Raw genomic sequence first — 17,173 nt, forward strand, 5'->3', positions numbered from 1 at the left:
TATTCCAAAACTGCTTTACTCTGTTCAATCTTGCCTGATTTAGATCTTTGTCAGTATGCTTTCTAACACATAATGCAGGGCATATTCTTGACTTGGTATTAATCCCCCCCCCCCCCCCCCCCCATTTAATGTTTACCTTTGCTGCTAAACTAGTTTCTTGATCTGACCATCTCTTGTTATCTTTTTATTTATCTTAGCCTAGAGTAGACTGTACTGTTGGCCCTTCTGTTTATGTCACTAGCAGGCTTATTTTCGAAAGAGAAGGGCGCCCATCTTTCGACACAAATCGGGAGACGGGCGTCCTCCTAGGGTCGCCCAAATCGGCATAATCGAAAGCCGATTTTGGGCTTAGCCAACTGCTTTCCATCGCGGGGATAAGCAAAGTTCCCAGGGGGCGTGTCGGAAGCATAGCGAAGTTGGGACTGAGTCGTGCTTAACACATAGGTGTCCTTGGCAGATAATGGAAAAAAGAAGGGCGTCCCTGACGAGCACTTGGCCAACTTTACTTGGTCCATTTTTCTTGCGACCAAGCCCCAAAAAGGTGCCCGAACTGACCAGATGACCACCGGAGGGAATCGGGGATGACCTCCCCTTACTCCTCCAGTGGTCACTAACCCCCTCCCACCCTAAAAAAAAAAAACTTTTAAAATTATTTTTTGCCAGCCTCAAATGTCATACCCAGCTCCCTGACAGCAGTATGCAGGTCCCTGGAGCAGTTTTAGTGGGTGCAGTGCACTTCAGGCAGGTGGACCCAGGCCCATCCCCCCCCTACCTGTTACACTTGTGGTGGTAAATGTGGGCCCTTCAGAACCCTACACAAACCCAGTGGGTTTTGGGGGGCTCAGCACCGAAGGTAAGGGAGCTATGCACCTGGGAGCAATTTCTGAAGTCCACTGCAGTGCCCCCTAGGGTTGCCCGTTTGGTGTCCTGGCATGTGAGGGGGACCAGTGCACTACGAATGCTGGCTCCTCCCATGACCAAAGGGCTTGCATTTGGTCATTTCTGAGATGGGCGTCCTCGGTTTCCATTATCACCGAAAACCAGGGACAACCATCTCTAAGGATGACCATCTGTAAGGTCGACCTAAACGTTGAGATTTGGGCGTCCCCGACTGTATTATCGTAACGAAAGATGGACGCCCATCTTGTTTCAATAATACAGGTTTCCCCGCCCCTCGCGGGGACGTCCTGCAAGGGCGTCCTCAGGAAAACTTGGGCGCCCCATTCGATTAATCCCCTCCATGTGTATTCATCAGCTTGATCCTGCATCTTTCCTGCCTTTTTTTCATATATTCCTCAGGATTTTGTATCCTACTCTCTTGAAAACCAGGTTCATTGTTGAGACAGAGTGCTAGAATCTGCAATAGAGGTTTTAGCCTCAGTGCAATATTCCTGCTGTTCTGTCCGTAAATATCCTTGGTATCATAAATACAAAACAAATGATAGCAAATTAGACAGCATGGAAGAACAAACACTCACAATGTTGGCATAGTACTATTGAAACACTTATTAGGTATACATTAGAACCTTCAAATAACACAGATATTGTACAAACAGTTTTACCATCTTAATATGTAGCCAGGGGAGCAAGTGCAGTAAAGATATCTAGGTGGTACAATTGTGATAATTGTATGGGTGGTTAAAATGAAGACAAATTATATATTCAGTTGAATAAGATATGAGGAACTGTTGAAAGTTACAAGGTGTGCAGTAAGCCAGTCCGAGTGCAGTGAGTGGACAGTTAGTCACTGCATGTATTACAAGCCAGCCCTCCACCCCCCAAGCAGAGGCAGTCCCGAATTACACATAACCCCTCTGGGAGTAAACCCAGAATTAAAGTTATAACTTGTCTTCTGTTCAGCAGACACAGTACACAATCTTCATCCTCAGAAGCTTAGCCAAAATTGGGTGGCAGAGCAGGTGGGGGAAGAGGGGTTGGTGGTTGGGAGGCGAGGATAGTGGAGGGCAGACTTATACGGTCTGTGCCAGAGCCAGTGATGGGAGGCGGGACTGGTGGTTGGGAGGCGGGAAATACTGCTGGCCAGACTTGTACGGTCTGTGCCCTGAAAAAGGCAGGTACAAATCAAGGTAAGGTATACACATATGAGTTTATCTTGTTGGGCAGACTAGATGGACCATGCAGGTCTTTTTCTGCCGTCATCTACTATGTTACTATGTTACTATATGTAGTGGACAAAATTTAAGCCACTGCTTTCCATCCATGTAAATAACAGCTAGGAAGCAAACCTTACTCCGCTTGCTGGCACATAGTGCCTGAACACTGAGTAAGTAGTCTGGTCCCTGCAATGAACGTATGGAACTTTCAAAACTAGTTTGCTAAATGAGTTGAAAAGTAAAATTGTTTAAGCATTATCACTTTCTTTGCATCTTGGCCTATTGTAATTTTTGATGTCAATAGCAGTGTCTAATACCTTTAATTAACAAATGTTTCCAGTTGTAGTTGCATCACGTTCTGATATTGGAGTTTTTACAGTATTTTCTTGTAACATTTTTTTTCTTCAGGTAGATGAAAGCAACATGGGAGAAGCAGGCTGGCTGTATGGCAGCTTTCAAGGAAATACTGGCTGGTTCCCATCCAATTATGTTGAAAAAATGCTAGAAAGTGAAAAGGTTTTATCTCCTAAGAAGGCCTTACTTCCTCCTACAATATCTGTGTCTGCTACCTCACCAATATCTAAGTAAGTTTTCTTTTAGTTGATAAGATATAAACTATGAAATTAATGCAGCTTCACTAACAACTGATTACAATGGGGATCAGTATCTGTCACACTTTAATTCAACACCACAGAATGTAGGCCTCAAATGCAGCTCCTTGTGACTCTGGGCAAGTCACGTAACCCTCCATTGCCCTTGGTACAAAATAAGTACCTGAATATATGTAAACCATCTGAGGAATACACTGCCACCTGCTAGACGTTTGAATCAGGTTGTAGGTGTGCCATGTGCTTTCGTATAATGCTGTGTAGGGATAGTGTAGCCCGACTGGATTAGAATTCCGTCAAGAGTAAAGTGTGTTTACTCTGAGCTGTTTCTGTGATAAGACTTCCTGTGTCTTTATCCTTGCCTTCTTTGCATATTATCTTTGCTGCTATTATGAATAAATAAGCCCTCTGTTTTTTATAATACTTGGTTATGGAGTTCTTTTATATTTGGGCATTGTGAGCTTTAATCTGGAAACAAGAGGGTTCATGTTCAATTGTGAAGCGCTGCGTACGACTGGTAGCGCTATAGAAATGATTTGTTGTAGTAATAGTTACTTCTTACACCTCACTTCTAATGTAGAAAGTGGCAAGAGTCCTGTTTCCTTAGTAATTTATACTAAGTGTCAGATTCCCCAGGAACACCTGAAAAAGTTATCTGTTTATGTCCCACACGCTTATGTTCTTATGTAGGAATCTTAGCAGAAATGCTTTATTTCAGACTTTTTTTGTTCATAAACGGTTCGTTTCAGGTCCTGCCACAGCATCTTTATTAGGTTCAAGTCAGGGCTTTGACTAGGCCAGTCCAAAACATTAATTTTGTTTCTCTGTAGCCATTCAAATGTTGACTTGATTTTATGTTTTGGATCATTATCTTGCTGCTTAACCCAGTTACACTTCAGCTTCATTCACGGACAGATGACTGGACATTCTCCCAAAACATTTTCTTGTAGAGTGCAGAATTCATGGTTCCTTCAATAATGGCAAGTTTTCCAGGTCCTGAGGCCATATAGCATCCCCACACCATCACACTGCCACCACCTTGTTTGATTACTGGCATGATGTTAAATAAGTACGTAAGTATTGCTATACTGGGACAGACCAAAGGTCCATCAAGCCCAGCATCCTGTTTCCAACAGTGGCCAATCCAGGTCACAAATACCTGGCAAGATCCCGAAAAAGTTCAATACATTTTATGCTGCTTATCCCAGAAATAGTACTGGATTTTCCCCATGTCAATTTAATAATGGTCTATGGACTTTTCCTTTAGGAAGCCGTTCAGACCTTTTTTAACCCCCACTAAGCTAACCGCCTTTACCACATTTTCTGGCAATGAATTCCAGACTTTAATTACATGTTGAGTGAAGAAACGTTTTCTCCGATTCGTATTAAATTTACTACTTTGTAGCTTCATCACATGCCCCCTAGTCCTAGTATTTTGGGAAAGAGTAAAACGATTCACGTCTAACCATTCCACTCCACTCATTATTTTATAGATCTCTATCATATCTCCCCTCGGCTGTCTTTTCTCCAAGCTGAAGAGCCCTAGATGCTTCAGCCTTTCCTCATAGGGAAGTCATTCCATCCCCTTTATCATTTTCGTTGCCCTTCTTTGTACTTTTTCTAATTCCTCTATATCTTTTTTGAGATGCGGCAACCAGAATTGAACACAATATTCGAGGCACAGTCGCACCATGGAGCGATACAAAGGCATTATAACGTCCTCATTTTTGTTTTCCATTCGTTTCCTAATAATACCTAACATTCTATTTGCTTATTTTTAGCCACTGCAGCACACTGAGCAGAAGGTTTCAACGTATCATCTTCGAAGACACCTAGATCCCTTTCTTGGTCGGTGACTCCCAATGTGGAACCTTGCATGACGTAGCTATAATTCGGGTTCCTCTTTCCCACATGCATCACTTTGCACTTGCTCACATTAAACATCATCTGCCATTTAGACGCCCAGTCTCCTTGTTTCGTAACGTCCTCTTGTAATTTTTTCACAATCCTCCCGCGATTTAACGACTTTGAATAACTTTGTGTCATCAGCAAATTTTATTACCTCACTAGTTAGTCCCCAGCGGTCCCAGAACAGACCCCTGGGGAACCCCACTATCTACCCTTCTCCTTTGAGAATACTGACCATTTAACCCTACTCTTTGTTTTGAATCCTTTAACCAGCTTTTAATCCACAATAGGACACTACCTCCTTGTTCTGTCCCCTGACAGCCTGGCACTAGTCATAGTGTGACCCTAAAATGTGTTAATGCCTTCACTGCTATTCTTACTCCTAAAGATCTTGACTGCTGCAGTCTTCACTGCTGAGATATGTGTGTGAGCAATGCATTGTGTGTAATGTAGTTCACAGACAACGCAACCCCACTTGCCTGTCTGTATAAGATCTGTTACTACTGATTGTGATGCTGCTTAGATCACTCCTCTGTCTCAGCCAAGCTTGGCTTCTTTGTTTACGTGCCAGCACTTCCTGGCCATTCTTACTATCTCTGTCCTGAGAGGTCAACCAGGTATGACCTTTTCCTTCAATCAGGGGCTGCCCCCTAGAGCTGCCCTTGCCACTCGAAGGCAGGCTTTGTCCCTATTGGCCTTTCTGCTCCTTCTTCTCTGAGTCTGTATGAGCTTCTGGCTCCGGCCCCCCCTGTCCATGAGGAGGACAGTATCCATCTTGCTCCAGGACAAAGCAATGATCCTGTTGTAGCTCTGGAAAAGCACTAGTCTTTTCACCCTGAAAATACTCTCCTAGAAGAGGGTACTGCACTCCCAAACACCTAACTCTGAGCTGCCTCTCTGTGGAACTACTTTTCTTATCTCTGCAATGAGCTGATCCCACTTAAACTTCTACCTTCTCTTCACTGATACAGCTCACAAAACTACAGGGTTCCTTTGTGCTTATGAACATCTAACTGTGAGTAATCATCTATGTTATTCAATAAAGGAACTTCAGAAAAGAACAAGAGATTTAGGTGTGTTGATGTGCTAGGGGTTTATACTTCAAGATATTGAGACTTATAGCTAAATAACTCTTAAGAAACAGCTATACAAGTCTCGAGAGACTTGACACTCCTATCCCATGACTCTCCAATTTCTTCTGGAGTCTTTCATGAGGTACTTCGTCAAACGCCTTTCGAAAATTCAGATACACAATATGAATCGGCTCACCTTTATCCACATGTTTGTTCACCCCTTCAAAGAAATGTAATAGATTGGTGAGGCAAGATTTCCCTTCACTAAATCTATGTTGGCTTTGTCTCATTAATCCATGCTTTTTGAATATGCTCTATAATTTTGTTCTTTATAATAGTCTCTACCGTTTTGCCCGGCACCGACATCAGGCTCACCGGTCCATAATTTCTCAGATCCCCTCTGGAACCTTTTTAAAATATCGGCGTTACATGGGCTACCCTCTAATCATCCTGTACCACACTTGATTTTAAACATCTATATATATATAAGGCACCACCAACGTTCTAATGAAGCCTCACTTCCGTTTTGCATGGTGGTGTAGATATCCGGTTTCATGAATCACAGGCAGGAGTAAGGAGTACTACTCGTCCCCCAGCCTACAAAGCAACCCTCACTGCCCCACCCCAAACAAAACACCCCGAAACCAAGTTTGATGAAGGATGAACGACAGGAACGCAACAGGCAGGGAACAGTGTTTCCCTACTCCTCCCCCTGCCTCACAATGAGCTGCCACTGCTTGAATGCAGGGAGGACTGGAGGTGCTGAAATCGGCAGGGTCATAAAACAAAAAAAAACGAGAAGGAGGCACATTCTTACCAGCAACAGCACACAGTGCAGATCGCCAGGTTCCCCGACTTTCTCCTCCCCCACCCCAACAAATAACACAGCTTTACAAGTAATTAAGAGAACTGCTAGCAAGTTCCCACATTCATGCCCTCTGCCAAGAGTAAAGCTTTTTCAACAAGCTGTCCAGCCTAGTGCTTCAAGGAAAAAGGCACAGCTCAGGTTTCGTTCTCTGCCAGGGAGAGGTGAATGCAGGGAGGACCGCAGGTGCTGTGTTCTGTATGTTAGCTCAGCCAGGCACTAGGACCTAGAGGGCACTGTTTGGGGGCCGCTTTCGAGACCACAACATTGTATATTCGCTGCTGTTGCAGTGACTGATTCAGTGTCGGCTCCGCTCCCAAGCTTAGGAGTCGGTGTTTCATTTACGGAGAGGATAGCCTGTACAAGTAGTCTTTCCACACACAAAAAAGCAAGTAGTTGAACGCTTACCGGAAAAGTGTACCTCAGTCAAGGCTGTGCGACAGGGAATGTACTGAGTGAAGCATTTTGCCGCTGGCCTTCTATTTATAGTTTAATTTGTCTTTCCAGGTCTTTCATTTTGTTTTCTCTTGCATTTGCAGCAACATAAAATGATGGGGGGAAAACGGTAAACACCCCCCAGAAAACCAACATATCCGCACACATTACTCATGCAACTCACAAACTCCCCAAAAAAACAATAACCCACCCTCAAAATCCTCCCTCTACAACACGACAAAGGGAAGTACAGGGGAACAACATCAAACTCACTCACAGAAACACGCAACTACCCTCTACTCCCCACACACACAGTCCCCCCAACCACAAACACAACATACATGATTTCTGTCTGCCACTAACACGCACGCTCCCTTACAAAACAACCCTATCCTCACCCACAAACACCCCTCCAAAATGCCAAACACTACCCCCCCCCCAAATAAATGCACAACATCTAATATGAAAAATCAACATCTCTCACTCACACCTATACACACAAGCAAACTCACCAGCCCCCACACCAACATACACACACTCTCATGCAAACACTCTCTCTCACACTCACTGTCTCTCACATATGCACTCACACACAGACACACACACGCTCTCTCACAGACACACTCGCACCCGGTCTCACTCTCTCTCTGACACACACACACTCGCACAGTCACTCTCTCTCTCTCACACACTCACTCGCCCACACACACTCTCGCAAACATACACACTACGAGGAAAACCTTGCTAGCGCCCGTTTCATTTCAGTCCGAAACGGGCCTTTTTCACTAGTAAATTACATATTACTAACAATAGTTCTGCCAGTTCATTTTTCAATTCTATCAGTACTCTGGGATGTTATTCCTGTGGAATGCTGTATTTGCTTTATGCCAGATATAATGGGACTTGCTTTCTCCAAAGAGTTCCACTTTTGACTGAGCTGTCTAAAGAACATAATCCCAAAAGGGGTGGGGAATCACCAGGTATGTTATTAGAAATGTGAGACTAACATTGATGCTGGACTCTTCAATATTGTGTTCTATTTGATTTCTTTGAGCCACAGTGTTTTTTGTTCCTCTATTTTTGATACTTAGGAGAGTTGAATAGTCAGGCAGATTACTCCTGGACTGGAAGCCGTGCAAAGGAAAGCTACTAAAATGGTATGAGATTTGCATTGCAAACTGTACGAGGAGAGACTTGCTGACCTGAACATGTATACCTTGGAGGAAAGGAGAAACGGGTGATATGATACAGATGTTCAAATATTTGAAAGGTGTTAATCCGCAAACGAACCTTTTCTGGAGACGGGAAGGCGGTAGAACTGGAGGACATGAATTGAGGTTGAAGGGGGGCAGACTCAGGACTAATGTCCGGAAGTATTTTTTCACGGAGAGGGTGGTGGATATGTGGCATGCCCTCCCGCGGGAGGTGGTGGAGATGAAAACGGTAATGGAATTCAAATATGCGTGGGATAAACATAAAGGAATCCTGTTTAGAAGGAATGTTTCCATGGAATCTTAGCATAGATTGGGTGGCGACGCCGGTAATTGGAAATAAAACGGGAGCTGGACAGACTTCTACGGTCTACGCCCTGATCGTGACTGAATAGATAGGGATGGGCTGGAGTATAAATTTTAAGGGGCTTCAATGTTAGCTTCAGAACTTAGTACAAGAACAGTACTGGGCAGACTTTTACGGTCTGTGCCCTGAGAAAGGCAAGGACAAATCAAGCTCAGGTATACATATAAAGTATCACATACCATGTAAAATGAGTTTATCTTGTTGGGCAGACTGGATGGACCGTACAGGTCTTTATCTGCCGTCATTTACTATGTTATTATGTTACCCTTGGATTGCAGCAGTTTCTGCCTTGCTACTCTCCACTGAATCCCATTTTCTGTTTCTTATTGTGGTGTCATGAACACTGATCTTAACTGAGAGGCCTGCAGTTCTTTGAATGATCTGGGAGTTTTTGTGATTTTTCTGGATGTATTGTCAACTGCACTCTTGGAGTAATTTTGGCAGGCTATCTGCTCCTGGGAAGATTCACTACTGTTCTAAGTCTTCTCAATTTGGAAAGTGACTCTCACTATTGTTCAGTAGAGTCCCAGTGACTTTGTAACCCTTTTAACTATTTTTCTCATCATTTCTGGCATTTTCTTTGATCGTGGTATAGCATTCTTGTAGAAACTTTGTGGCGACTGCTTCACACTTATGATAAGGTTCAGTAGATTTAGATTCAATGGAGCTGGCTCTAATCAAACCTGGTTGTGTTCATTCAGTTGAATCCAAATGATTCAGTTGATTGATTAAGAGGCAATTACTTTTTCATATAGGTGATATAGGTGATATATGGGTATTGAATAATTTTGTTCCTTAAATAAAGTAGTAATAAAGTGGTTCCTTTTGTCTAATTTTACATTTTGTTCAAAGATCAGAAACCAGTGTGACACATGTAAGAATAGGGGAAATCAGGAGGGAGGGGATGAAGTTTTTCACATCACTATAGTGCATTGCATACAAAATATATGAAATACATAAGTGATAATGATGAGCATATGGGAAGTGGGCACAACATTTTAAAAGTTATATGATAAATATTTATATTAAGACCATATGAAGCTTCTTGAACAATCTGGTCTCAAATTAAGTCTGCAGAATGATGATTACTTCTGGTGTATGTAATGCTGTCCCTAAGTGCTGTTGAAGAATATGCAAGAGTCAAAGATGGCCCTTGGAGGAAGAAGATCACTTAGCAGCAGCCAGTTTTAAAATCTACATGCAGCAGAATAGAGAGATCAATAAGGGCTTCTTTTCAGTTTAAATGCAGAATACGCTGACTGTTTTTGCAGATTGGGAGTTATGTTCTACTTCATGCTTCTGTGCAGGATACTTTACCCTTCATATTGAGAGGCTGTCTAGCTTAGGATGAGCTGCAGAGAGCTTCGACAGAAACTCCAGTAATTCGGAACGTAAGGACATTCCCGAGCAGTCTTTTATGGTCTTTGTCTTGCAAATGACAAGACTGATTCGGATAGACTGGAGTGGGCTTTGACGGCAATCCAGTAGTTGGAACATAAGGACAGAGCCGGGCAGACTTCTACGGTCTGTGTCCCTGAAACAACAAAAGAAAACCATGATCAAGTATATAATATCACAATCATTGTTTATTTTCATCTTGAATTGAGAATGATTGAGACTGTTAGGCAAACTGGATGGACGATTCAGGTCTTTATCTGCCGTCACTTACTATGTTACTATGTAAGAAGAAAGTTTTAGGGAACCAGTGAAGCTGATTAACTGGAAGTCTGAGAGAGTTTTATTAGGATGAAGTTTTCCAGAGCCACTTATCATTTTATTTCACTAAAAATCATAACCATAGAACATTCTATAAATGTTGCAACTCTGTTCTAAGAGGATTCATTTATTTAGATTTTTGTATTCTTCATGAAGAGGAATTTCTAACACTGGTAAGAAGTATGTATCATTATACTTAAGCCAGTCTAATAAGACACACTGTATTACTTCCATGCTATCATACATATTTGTTGGGTTAAAATTAATTTGATCAGCTGATCTGCCACCATTTGAAAACAGCAGCCACAGAAAAGGTGAGTATAGTAGAATCTGTAGGGTAGGTGAGGGAGGAAGGGTTGGGACAATCTGGCTTTAGCTTCCTGGGGTTGACCAGAGAGCTTTCAGATTTTATTTCTTCTTTTTAATTCACTGGTCAGAGGTATGAGTTAAGTTAACTCCCATCTGTAACTGATGTCAGTTTTTAAAAAATTGTAAATTTAGAGCTTGTTTTTGTTTAGCACACTTTTTTACACTATGGAGCAATTTGCATAAAATATAGGGCCCTGTTTACTAAGCCGCGCTGTAGGGGTGCTAAAAATTAGCGTGCGCTAACACTAGAGACACCCATAGGAATATATGGGTGTCTGTAGCATTAGCGTGCGCTAAAAACACTAGCACGACTTAGTAAATAGGGCCCATAGTTTATTGCATCAATAGTATCTTTTATTCAGTGTGGTAGTAAAGAAAATGTGTACTAAATTTTTGCACACACTTTTAGTTTACTACTCTTAATTATATCAGTCTGATTGTTCCTTAACTGATAGGTGCTCTGTATTGTCAGAATTTTACTCTTTGATCCTTAAAGAATATTTATTTATTTATTTATTTATTTATTTATTTATTTATTTATTTATTTATTGCATTTGTATCCCACATTTTCCCACTCTTTGCAGGCTCAATGTGGCTTACAATATATGAATAGTGGAAGTAGATTAGAAAACAGACATTTAGTATTCCAGAAAAGATCTTGGGTATCATAGTAGAAATATGAACAAGCAAATAATATAAAACAGTTCTGAATATCTGTGGAGAGGATTCATTCAAGAATTTACGGAAGTTAGTTCATAGATCATTTTTAAGTTGCGCGGCAGTGCGTTCCATAACTGTGTACTCGGGTAGGAAAAGTTTGACGCATGCGTTAGTTTGTATTTTAGACCTTTGCAGCTGGAGAAATGAAGATTAAGGAGTGTGCGGGATGACCTTTTAGCATTCCTGGGTGGAAGGTCTATCAGGTCTGACATGTAGGCTGGGGCTTCTCCGTGGATGATTTTGTGAACTAGGGAACATATTTTGAACGTGATGCGTTCTTTAAGTGGGAGCCAGTGTAGCTTTTCTTGTAGGGGTTTAGCGCTTTCATATTTTGATTTACCGAATTTGAGTCTAACTAAAGTGAAATAAGAGGAAGTAACGTTTAATATGGTAAATTAAAATGTTTATATGGATGCATTAAATACTGAATTCTGATTTAGATGTGGATGATCAGATTTCTTAGAAACAACCTATATGGAATTCTGGCCTTTTGAAGGTAAATTGAGAACCAGTTTCTTGGATACATTGGCAAGAGGCTGGTTTATGGAGCTTTGGCCAAATGATCAGTAATAATAAGTTCAAGACTATATCTGAACTTTTACATAGTATACAATTATTTTGTAAATATTGTTTTCAAGTCCTCCTGTTGCTACCTGCTCTTAAGAAAGCAATTGTAGATCTGAATCAGGTTAATGGTGATTGAGCTTTGGAAACTATATGCCTCATGAAGGGTTGCTGGGCCATTCTGCATCCCGAATTTACCGCATACTTTGAGGGGTGCTGTACCCTATAAATAACGCAGGTACTGATGAGGTTTGGGGGCTCTTTAATCTATACATCTGTATCCACCTCAATCACTCAAATCTGTTTTTAGAGTACACTGGACCCTAGTGTAAGCAGGTAGGGTAAATGCTTCTCTCAGTACTACTTTTTGATCTTGTAAAATGGCGCCAGGCATGTTGTTTCACTTACTATGTTATTATTCACATCACACGTCTTTTTCGATAAGCATTATAAATCTCTCAAGTACTGTCTATCTCTATACCTGTAAAAGGGTTATTTGGAAATCTCTTTCTCCTCAGATACACCTGGATGTTTACTGTTCAAAATTGTTAGATCTTTTGCTGTGCACTGTGCTTAATTTAATTCTTACTAATTGGAAAGATAGCTGCTCCTTATGTGTTATGCAGTACTGGAAAGAACCCAGCCACCTCCTAAAGGGAGGCTGGGCACAACCGGGCCGATGGCCTGCGACTTTAGGAAGGGTCGAGGGAGAAGGGGCGGGGAGAGGAGGGCACAGGGAAGAGGGAGGTGAAACAGGCAGGCAAAGGGTTAAGGCAGGGAAAGGGGGAGGAAAGAGAATAAAAGGAAAGGAAGATAGGGGAACCGCCCATCGGAAACCACAGACGGCCTGGTCAGTGGCGTTAAGAGGGGAGGTAGAAGCAATAACGACGGGGGGTACACAGCAACTTTGCAGTAACAGTACTAAATGAGATGCTGAGAACGGGGGCAGAAAGACCTCCTCCAAAGTGATAAGCATAAGCAACAGTAAGGCTGCAGAGTGGCAGCACGAAATGTGAACAGCGTGTCTCCTGGCTTAGGCGGCCAGGGGGCCAGAACGCCGTTTTTGATGTTAGGGCGGGGCATCCTTAAGCGGGATGCACCAGGATTCTACGGGTGCGGGTAAGTCTCACAGGGAACCCACAGGCTGCTTGTGCGGCAACCTGGGGGGCATACTAAGCATTTGTGAGGTCCAAAACTGTGTACCCCAAGTTATTAACAGATGATAATATGTGGTTAAGTGTGTGTAATGATAATTATGTTATGAATTGTAAGCTAAACGTTCCTGGCTGCGGCCAAAATAAAATCCAACTTTCTCTAAGATGCTTTCAGTGTGGTGTTTCCTGGGAAGGGGAGCAAGTGCCAAGTGCACGAGTTGTGAGGTCTGCCTTATACATAAGTATGAAAAATCTGTTGCTGAGAAATGTGGTTCCCTCGTTAAAGTAGACAAAAATTTGGCATCCAGTCAATGTTTATGTTCATTCCTGAACTGTTACATCATCCACACTCTTAGTTCTATGTTCTTGTTGGTATTGTTTAAAAATACTGAATAAAAGGAACTTAAAAAAATGTTTGTAGGTATGACACTACTACTATTGCTTTGTACATTTTATGAAATAAATTTAGCTAATGAACCAGTTGTTTTACTATTATTTGTTTTTTTTAATGTTTAATTTTCAGGTCACTGTCACCTAGTAAACCAGCAGCTGAAATAGAATCTGAATATCAAAATGTACCTTTCTCCACCTTAAATGTAAACACGACATGGCAGAAAACCTCTGCCTTTACTCGGACTGTTTCACCAGGGTCCGTCTCCCCCATCCGTGGTCAGGTACATTTGCAAAGTTTTCTATTGTTTGTATTCTACTGATTTAGCTAACTGTATAGCCAAATTTATTCTGGAATAATTGGAAAATAGTCTGTTACCATAAATGATGCTTAGTTACTCTTCTTTCTCAATTTGCAAAGTTATATTGACCTATTTATGCCTTCAAAAATCAGAAGAAAAACGTTAGTTTTCCAATTAAGGGGCCCTTCGCGTTGGACACTTAACATACAGTTTACCATACGTTAACTGCTAGTGCAGTACCGATGTTAAGGGGCTTTGCAATTAATGTGCATATCATGGAAGGGGGCATGGCATGGGCGGACAGTTTAGTGTCTGACCCAACGGCCACTGAGCTCCGAATTAAGATGTTGAGATGCAAATTGCAGTGAGCTAAGTCATTGAGCTATTGGGAATACCACATTTGGCTAAGGTTTACAAGTCATTGAATCCGAGTTTCCCCTGAAGAAGCCTGGAATGAAATGGCAGGCCACTGTATGAATGAAGTAATGAATATAAGATTATTGTCAAAAGCCTTAGCAGATTATTCTTGGTTCTTTGTTAGAATTATTTCATTGTGGGTTAAATTAAGAGCTCAATGGCTCAATGAATGATTTTATTGTACAATATATAAAAATGTATTGGGAGGTTTTTTTTAGACAGATGATAGAGAATGGAGTCTGATTCCAGCCACCGATAATAGTTGTTTTCATGGAAGCAACTACTGTATGTGAAGTGAGTTGTAGACTAATGAGGTCTTTTCCTCCTGTATTAAATATTAAACACTCAAATTGCTTTGGCATTCAGACATTTGTGGGTTGCTTTACTTTTACAGTAGATGTGGCAGGCATTTGACAGCACAGCACTTAGTGCATGCTGACTAATGCAGAGTGGGACCATTTACTGCCTCCTGAATAAGAGACGCTAAGGAATATATTCTATATATGGTGCCTAAAAAATCTGCGCGGAAATTTAGGTGTGGTATATAGAATACGCCTTATCAATACTGCAGTGCCTAAATCTACGCGTGTTCATTTATGACAAAAATAAAACCTGGTGTAAATCCATGTGTGTAGGTTTAGGCGCACTGAGCCATATTCTGTAATTGCACGTGTAACTTTTGGAACACCCATGGAACGCCCATAAACACCCCTTTTCAGCTACGTGCATTTATACTGAAATGTGCGCTTTGCAATTTAGGCACCGTTCTTTATAGATTACGCTTAGTGATTTCCATGCATAAATTGTAATTATTGCCAATTAGTGCTCGTTATTGCTTGTTAAATGCTGTTGAAAGTGCTAACATCTTGTTCCGCCAATTAAGTTACATGCTTATCTCAGCGCGAATCTAGGCTCCATGTATAGAATCCTGGGGCAAGTGCCTCTGCATTAAGTCTGTGGATAGTATGGCATTCTACCTGCAATTTTAACTTAGGACCTAAAGGGGCTAATGCTGGCAAAGCTCCCAATACTTGCCATGTTAAAATTTCAGCTGTTGTGCTTTAAAGTCCCTTGTAATGCTGTGAGAATTACAATTTTTACTAAAGCTTAGTAGAACAACACCTAACTTTTTTCCCCTGAATCTATTATTGCTGTTTTGAGTCATTTTTCAGGTTTTCTTCTAACATAGAACATTTTGCAAGTGAATTTTAGATCTTTAAACTTGTTGTGTTGCTGCTGCACTAACTTTAGATTATTTGATCTTCTTGGCTACAGGAGCAGCTTTCTTAGTTTGCTCCAGTCTGTTTTTTTTTCTAGGCTAGACTCATCAATAGTATGCACAAAATGAAACATTTCTTCAAGCAAAATAGGCTGTGTCTCTAGATTATTTTAGTATGCTGCAGATGTACATCCTTTCTTTTTTTTTTTAATAGAATCTGTTGTACATTAAAAATAAATTTTTTAGCCTTGTCTTTATTTGGATTTTAATTTTACATTTAGATCAACCAAGCAACACGAAAAAACTAGGACAGTTATTTCCATCCAGTATTGTTAAAGCAGTGAGAGAAAAACAGTACAATACAATACAGGGGAAAGAGAGCGAGATGTAAGAGGGTGGGAGTTTGGGTAGTTGGGTGGTATTGACGTGGTATTATGTACAACTAAAGTGAACATAAGTTACTTTTGTACTGCTTTTTGATTATTGATGTTAATAAAACAGATTTAAACAATACAGGGGAAAAAGAAACACTTTCCTCCTGGGCAAGGGTATTCACATCTGATTTCTGGGCTTTTAATGTTGCTGATCTTCGGACACAAACTGAACTGAAGGTGGGAAGAGATATAAATGAAAAGTCATGACATTAGGGGAATAAGCTCTGAATATAAAATACCAGGGAGAGATCGTAGGATTGTAACCATTACACTTCACATACATTTCAACGTGTTATATATTGTATGAAGGAGTGCCACAACGCTGCCAAAAAGGTGAATCTGGAAATGGACGCCAGTCAGAATGAGGGCAGAGTAGTATGGAGGGAGTTTTCAGTTTATTATTAAAAGTCATAAGTACATAAGTACATAAGTAATGCCTTACTGGGAAAAGACCAAGGGTCCATCGAGCCCAGCATCCTGTCCACGACAGCGGCCAATCCAGGCCAAGGGCACCTGGCAAGCTTCCCAAACGTACAAACATTCTATACATGTTATTCCTGGAATTTTGGATTTTTCCAAGTCCGTTTAGTAGCGGTTTATGGACTTGTCCTTTAGGAAACCGTCCAACCCCTTTTTAAACTCTGCTAAGCTAACCGCCTTCACCACTTTCTCCGGCAACGAATTCCAGAGTTTAATTACACGTTGGGTGAAGAAAAATGTTCTCCGATTTGTTTTAAATTTACTACACTGTAGTTTCATCGCATGCCCCCTAGTCCTAGTATTTTTGGAAAGCGTGAACAGAAGCTTCACATCCACCTGTTCCACTCCACTCATTATTTTATATACCTCTATCATGTCTCCCCTCAGCCGTCTCTTCTCCAAGCTGTATAGCCCTAGCCTCCTTAGTCTTTCTTCATAGGGAAGTCGTCCCATCCCCGCTATCATTTTAGTCGCCCTTCGCTGCACCTTTTCCAATTCTACTATATCTTTCTTGAGATGCGGCGACCAGAATTGAACACAATACTCAAGGTGCGGTCGCACCATGGAGCGATACAACGGCATTATAACATCCTCACACCTGTTTTCCATACCTTTCCTAATAATACCCAACATTCTATTCGCTTTCTTAGCCGCAGCAGCACACTGAGCAGAAGGTTTCAGTGTGTTATCGACGACGACACCCAGATCCCTTTCTTGGTCCGTAACTCCTAACGTGGAACCTTGCATGACGTAGCTATAATTCGGGTTCTTTTTTCCCACATGCATCACCTTGCACTTGCTCACATTAAACATCATCTGCCATTTAG

The 17,173-nt window shown here is 41.5% G+C and overlaps 1 protein-coding gene across 3 annotated transcripts in view; it reads left to right on the forward strand.

Annotated features, from left to right (window-relative positions):
• Nucleotides 1-17,173, forward strand: part of ITSN2 (intersectin 2) — a 353,877-nt gene that overhangs the window by 195,124 nt on the left and 141,580 nt on the right. For all 3 annotated transcript variants that reach the window (XM_030198794.1, XM_030198795.1, XM_030198796.1), the window contains exons 20-21: nucleotides 2,523-2,698; nucleotides 13,628-13,778. In XM_030198794.1, coding sequence (XP_030054654.1) covers nucleotides 2,523-2,698; nucleotides 13,628-13,778 — 327 coding nt within the window. The remainder of the gene's footprint in view (nucleotides 1-2,522; nucleotides 2,699-13,627; nucleotides 13,779-17,173) is intronic.

Source organism: Microcaecilia unicolor, chromosome 3 (genome assembly GCF_901765095.1).
Source record: "Microcaecilia unicolor chromosome 3, aMicUni1.1, whole genome shotgun sequence".
Taxonomy (NCBI): Eukaryota; Metazoa; Chordata; class Amphibia; order Gymnophiona; family Siphonopidae; genus Microcaecilia; species Microcaecilia unicolor.